The sequence below is a fragment of the Crocuta crocuta genome, unplaced genomic scaffold (assembly GCF_008692635.1).
Source record: "Crocuta crocuta isolate KB4526 unplaced genomic scaffold, BGI_CrCroc_1.0 scaffold31, whole genome shotgun sequence".
In the NCBI taxonomy this organism is placed as follows: Eukaryota; Metazoa; Chordata; class Mammalia; order Carnivora; family Hyaenidae; genus Crocuta; species Crocuta crocuta.
Window position 1 is genome coordinate 9662542 of NW_027528362.1, and position 6427 is coordinate 9668968.

Genomic DNA, 6427 nt, shown 5'->3' on the forward strand with positions numbered 1-6427 from the left:
TGTTGTGGGGTGGGGAGGCTTAAACAACCTACCAGGCAAAAACGGAGGCAAGCCTACGGGAGCCTGTGCGTGAGATGGGAGTGACCCACCTCGCAGGGCAGCCGCTAATGTTCCAGGGTACAGAACTTCTTTTGATGGCTGTATAAACTCTCAGGGACAGCAGACAGTGTGATTAAAGTAGTTATGGAGACGGTGAATTTACAAAGGATTTTCTGGAGCCTGCATCCAAACAGCTGCTCGCGCTCCCTATGTCGACCACCTGCTAAAAAAAGCTGACCTCCGAATGAAACAAATCTAATTACTGATGGCTGCTTCATTACAAATGAATTGTTCCACAGTTCACAGGAACTGATGTGAAACTTCCATGCATTTGATTACCTTTCTGCCACATCACATTTACGGACTGAAACTTTCCCCTGGAAATAAACAGGCAACTTCCCGCAAATAAAGCAACCCCTTGGCACGAGGGGTTTTTATTCATCCTGCAACTTAGAAAAGGCTCTTTCATATCATTCCTCCAGGAAGAAATCTTTCTGATCTCTCAAGCTCGCCTTCAGTTGCATCCTTTCTTAAGTAGACCTTTTCCAGGGACAAATTATCCAGTCCTCCAGGCAAGCCATTATCACAAGGATTTTAGAAGAAATTCTACTCTGAAGGACTGGAGCACTCACAGCCAACAGACACCTCATCGGGGCAGGGAGGCAGGCTTCTCCAAAACGCAGGCCTCCAGAGGGCCTCCAGCTCTGTGGCCGAAGCACAGAAAAACAGAGCAATCCTAACTGTCAGGATGGTGAGTAAAACACCAGTCACCTCTCCCCCCACCCCCACCCCAAATACATTAGGACAAGAAGATACTGATGGCTGTGGTGGAAGTAATCCTTGTTTCTACGTTTTCTTCCAAGTAGGTATTTCTAATCTTCCGGATACACAGCGAGGAGTAAACAGAGACACATATACACTGAGCTGAGCAATGGAAGGCTTAATGGGAGTTTCTTTGGACGAGATTTAAATGTAAATATTAAACCCTGGTGGAGGCGGGGGGGAGGGGAACCAGCCACCCCAAACAATCCGTCAGTGAAAGTGCAAAAGTGGAGCCGAGCAGACAGCCTGGGGGAAGAGGTGAGGGCTGGCGCCGAGAGCATTGCGCGTGGAAGAGTGACCTCTGTAGGCGCAAAGCGAACACTGGCTGGCCTGGTCCCCGCTCGCCCACCCTGGGCTCCCGGGACCGCCCGGCCCGGGCGCCGCCTGCTGCGCTCGGGTCTGAGCCCGGCGCCTTCCCGCACCTCCGGGAGCCTCACCACTCCGGGTCTGGGGATAGATGTCACTGCGACCATTTTCTCAGCAAGCACAAATCTTACCTTAAGGAAAAAAACGGTAGTCCCTATAAGGCCGGGCGCATGGGAGGGGGTGGCACTGAGTAACTTTTAAATAGGAGCAGCGTTGGAAAGTGCCAGCTAGCGTCGTGCAAGAATGTGTTTAATCCGATGTTTGGCTGGGACGTGTCTTGCCCTTACAGCAGGGAATTCTTGGTAAGCAGGCTGGTGAATTTGAAATGTATCACTTTTAAAAGAGTGGATGTAATTTTTTAAAATGTGATTTGTAAATCACAACCCCCCCCCCCCCCCCCCCCCCCNTCCTTCTGATCTCAAAGGCTTATTACTCCAGGAACCAGCCAAGGTTTCCACACTTTCCCCAAGTTTCCCAAGGCTAAAATACCATGATTGTGTAAAAACAGTTCTGCATTTGATTCGAAATGTACCCCCAAGAAGGAGCTAATACGCACAACTGAACGCACAGGCACCTAATTACGAGTCACCGCCGTATAGACTGAGGGATGAATCGCCTTTTCTCAATTCTAAATATGTCTTATGCCGGCAGCTCACGCCGAAAGTTAATCTTCACAAGGCCTAGCTTTCTCGTGGCCACACTGTTCGGTAAAACCAAGTCGGATCCAAGGATCCCATTCCTACCCAGGCTTCCCCAAGCGCCAAGGCCTCAGGAGCCGCGTCGACTGGGCAGGGCCTCAAGCTTTTGCAGAAAGCGCCCTTAAACACCAAGTCCGCTAACTGGACCGCGAAGAGTTCGGGGCCACTGGTTTAGAAGCGAAGGGCGCAGCCGACGNGCGACGCGGCGGACCCCGGGCGGGGCCGAGGGGGATCGCGGACGCCACTTACTTGGAGTTCGAGGAATTCCAATAGATGGGCTCTAAAACTATCGACCTGGAAATCGCAGTTCTGCATAAAACCATCAAAACTCCCCAGCAGTACTTCCACACGGGGTCCCTGCNGCCCCGCAGCGGGAGCCCCCGGCCGGACCCGGCACAGCACCTACGGACCGCCAAGGTTTGAAGAAGGTTGAAAAAAGCATGCCGCCAACACGCTTTGAAACGCTCCTGTGTCCTCCAGGATTTCTGTAATGTTTGCAGACGCAACGAACCAGACGGAGTCCCTACCAATTCTATTTCTTCAGCTAAATTATCTACTAAACTGCGTTTAAAAATACATGGTAAAACATCTCGCCTAGACATTTACCAGTGTCCCTTTCACTCTTCTTTGTAACCACGTTGAAGACGTTTACCGGTAAGTATTCCTTTTTGGAAACATTAAACAAAAGTTAATGCACGTTTCCACTGGGAGTGTTAAAGATGTGTTTTAAGAGCAGTTTGTTACGATCGAAAACACTAAGGCACGGGGTGGGGGGGAGGGTACCGAAAACATTCATATTATTCCGGGTAAATCTTTGAGAAGAAAACTATTTTATTTTCTCTGACTGCTAGTTTTAAAAGAAGCCTTCAATTTGAGGGAAAAATTTTTTTCAAATGCTCAAACATCACACACTGATTTGAAGTCCTGGGCGGGTTCCCGTGAGGGCTAAAAAACCAGGAAGGGGGCACATGGTATTATTCATCACTTTATCACAAGGGCTAAAAGGGAGTGGTTTTTTAATAAGCCTAAAACACTTAAGGAATTCGTTTGAAATTTAATGTAAAGCTAGTGATTTTCTAAAAGAACTAAAACCAAAACAGTACCATGTTTTAAATTTGGCAAACTTGTTTTGTAAAATTTAAGTTGTGACCTGTTTGCTCCTACATCCTCTCTCCACGTAAACTAGAGGAAATAAAGGAAATTTGCATGGTCTGAAAATAACCCTGGCTTCCATTTTTCGTAAATCAGATATTCACACATCGAAAGCATTTTTACCCTGGGAGAAATGTACGTGTAAAACTTGCTTCTTTTTAAACAAAGTGGATACTTGATGAAAAAAATAAAATCCTACACAAAGATTATCATTGTATAACTAGAGCGTGAATAGTTATCAATTTATTTTCAGTAAACACGGTTTATCTGTAGAGACTAGGTGAAAAAACATCAACAGTTAGCTATTTCAAGATGAAAATGTCCCTGTTTAGATAGTAATCTCAGTTCCATTGACCTGTGAAGGAGAAGAGGGCAGGGACCCCCTCCCCCCATCCTTGTGTAACTTTGGATTTCCCCGAAACCTAACTACCAATAGCCTGTTCCAGAACCCTTACCAATAACAAATCACATGTTTTCTTGTTATATGTATATTCTGTATTCTTAAGGCAAGCTCATGTTAGGAAAACGAAAATACATTTAGAGGGCTGTATTTATTGAAAACAATCCCTGTAAATGGAACCACACATTTCAAACCCAAGTTGTCCAAAGGGCGACTGTAATTAAAAGCATCACTTCAAGTCATTTGCATCTATTTCTGTGCATACATGCCAGGCAGAAACTGTTACATCAGCAGGTACGAGACGAAGTTCAAATTTTAATGCATGCCACACCAAAACGAACAGAGCACATCACTTTGTTACATGTTTGTATTTTATGATTAAAATTGTAGGGAGAAACATAGTTATTTCTGAAAATCCATAGTTTTACCAGCACATATTTAACCCCACATTAAAAGAGTGAAGTTGTTTTTCACCTGAGGAACTTACTTCAACTTCTAAAGTTAAGGAAGAATTACTAAGTCAGGTTAAAAATCTGGGCAATTTCAGATAGTCAATCATAAGTCAAGAGAAATAGAAATTTGATTATGTAACGAGGTAGCAAATGTAAATTTCGGTTTACTAAGTTGGCAGTCAAGTTTGCCCAAGAACACGCACCCTATGAAACTCATGTTCCTGCCTCTGAATTCCTGAACATGCTTTGGTCTTTAGATCTTATGGATGTTTCTTATATATTCCTTGTACAGTCATCCATCAATTCTTAGATCTACTTCAAAAGACATCTTTAACATAACTTCTGTAAAAACAAAGAACAAATGCCTTATCTAAATGTAACATTACAGAGAAATTACTGAAACTTGATATACATGTTGACTAAACGCCGTCCAAGCCATGAACTTCTCGCGTAGCTGCGAGCCTCGACTAGTTTCCTGGCACTGCATGCAGTTTATTTCATGAAGGTCACTGGAATTTTTAGGAGGCTTCTGCAAATGACACTGCTCAAATTACTCAAAGGGAAGACCTTTCAAAACAAGAGTAAAATAAATCTTTTCTTAGTAAACTTTGCCATGCACTCCAGTGCCGTTTTTCTGCTTCTAAAATTCAGCTTATATGTTAAAGCATCTTAAATTAGTATCTACTTAGGAGTTTGGTAGGAAAAGGATCAGTTACTCCCTGGGCTATTGGATCCCAAGAACATTTTTCCCTTTGGAAGTTTAGTGACAACTGACCTTATAGATGAGAACAATATATATACCTTATGAACTATAATACCATTATTTTTCAACTAGAGTAGTCATTTAAATTTGTAGTTTATAATCTGTCATTGATTTCTTATTAGGCAAAAATAAACCTAATCAAAGAGAATGAAAGGCCTACATTCCCAAAACTATAAAACACTGTGAAAGAAATTGAAGACGACACAAAGAAATGGAAAGACATTCCATACAAATTAGAAGAACAAATATTGTTAAAATGTCTGTAATATCCAAAGCAATGTACACATTTAATCCAATTCTTCTATCAAAATAGGGCATTTTTAGGGCACCTGGGTGGCTCAGTCGGTTAAGCATTCGACTTCGGCTCAGGTCATGATCTCATGGTTTGTGGGATCGAACCCCGTGTGGGGCTCTGTGCTGATTCTTGCCTAATCTGCTTTTGCCTAATAAGAAACCATCATGGCTCCGACTAGCCTGGGCAATTGGCATGAAATCTCATGTCCTTATTCGCAAACCGACAAGTGTAGAAAAGCAACCAAACTCCGGTCGGCCTTGCGTATGGGTTTAGGTGGTTTGGTGCAGACAGACAGGTAGCAGGTGTTTTGGTCTTAACCAGTCACGGACACTATTACTTTAACTCTCTCTCTAAAGAGGACTCCCACTTTATGGACTGACAGGGATGTACTGTATAACAAGTTGAATTCTGCTCTGAACACAAAAGTGATCTTACTGACAGCAATCATAAGGAGATGAACATCTATTATGGGTCCAAGAAGCCATTTTTGCTCTCTCTCTATCCCGCGTTACAGGAAGAGATGGTCACAGCACTTGGAAGAGGCTACATTACGTATTCCTTTGTTCATTCCTTGCTACTGCCCTTGCTCAACCCACAGTGCACTTCCGTAAGCCTGGAAAACGAAGAAAACAATCATTATCCAAATGTATACAAAACAACGAACGTATTTTATTCTAATGCATGAGGGAGGTTTAGTAATCAATAGTTGTACGGACACTCTTAAACAGCCCCCCCCGCCCCCATTAGGAATTCCTGAGTGAGGGTGAAAGTGCTGACCACTGAGAATTTCACTCTTTAGTCTTCTGGTTTCACATTAGTAGGTCTAAAGAAAATATATGTAAAAAGTACAACTGCTAAACATCCTCTGATCCAACCATTGGAGGCTCTGGAAAAGAACAATCTTCCGCACATCAGTTACTCTGGAAATTACATATATACAATATCTAACAGATCAGACAATGCGATCTAGTCCTCTGAAAACCAGTGACAACTCTGCGTCAAAGTGTGTTGTGCATCCACGAGCACATAAGCGCAGACCTTCTAGATTACCGCACCAGTACCAGCTGTGCTCATGCAAAACCGAATGCTAAAATAACGAGTAAACAAAACACAGAAATAACAAATATGATAAAGACATCTGGGCAGGAAAATGGCAATTCAACAAATGGACCCAACAAACGGGTCTATTCCTTGGGCTTCAACACCCATTTGAGATGCCTCCCTTTGGAGGTCCTCTCACTTAATTAAGAGCATTCAGGTACTGGAGTGTTCGGGAGACCCCTGGTGACAGTGGCAAGTCTCAGATACTGAGAGATCCCGTCTTCAGAAATTCCCATGGGCAGGAATCCAACAGATGGACGTAAAGGAGCAGAAAATTAAGGTAACTGAAATGAGAAACGCTTAATAACAGCTTTGGAGAAATTTAGTTAGGTGACAAGT

The 6427-nt window shown here is 43.4% G+C and overlaps 1 protein-coding gene across 1 annotated transcript in view; it reads right to left on the reverse strand.

The window, feature by feature from the left end:
- Nucleotides 1-4343, reverse strand: part of EFNB2 (ephrin B2) — a 43042-nt gene extending 38699 nt beyond the window's left edge. Inside the window, exons 1-2 of the mRNA XM_077753968.1 lie at nt 4327-4343; nt 2175-2327 (exon numbers count right to left, since the gene is read on the reverse strand). Of these exons, the coding sequence (XP_077610094.1) occupies nt 2175-2327; nt 4327-4343 (170 nt within the window). The remainder of the gene's footprint in view (nt 1-2174; nt 2328-4326) is intronic.
- Between the last annotated feature and the right edge of the window lie 2084 nt (nt 4344-6427).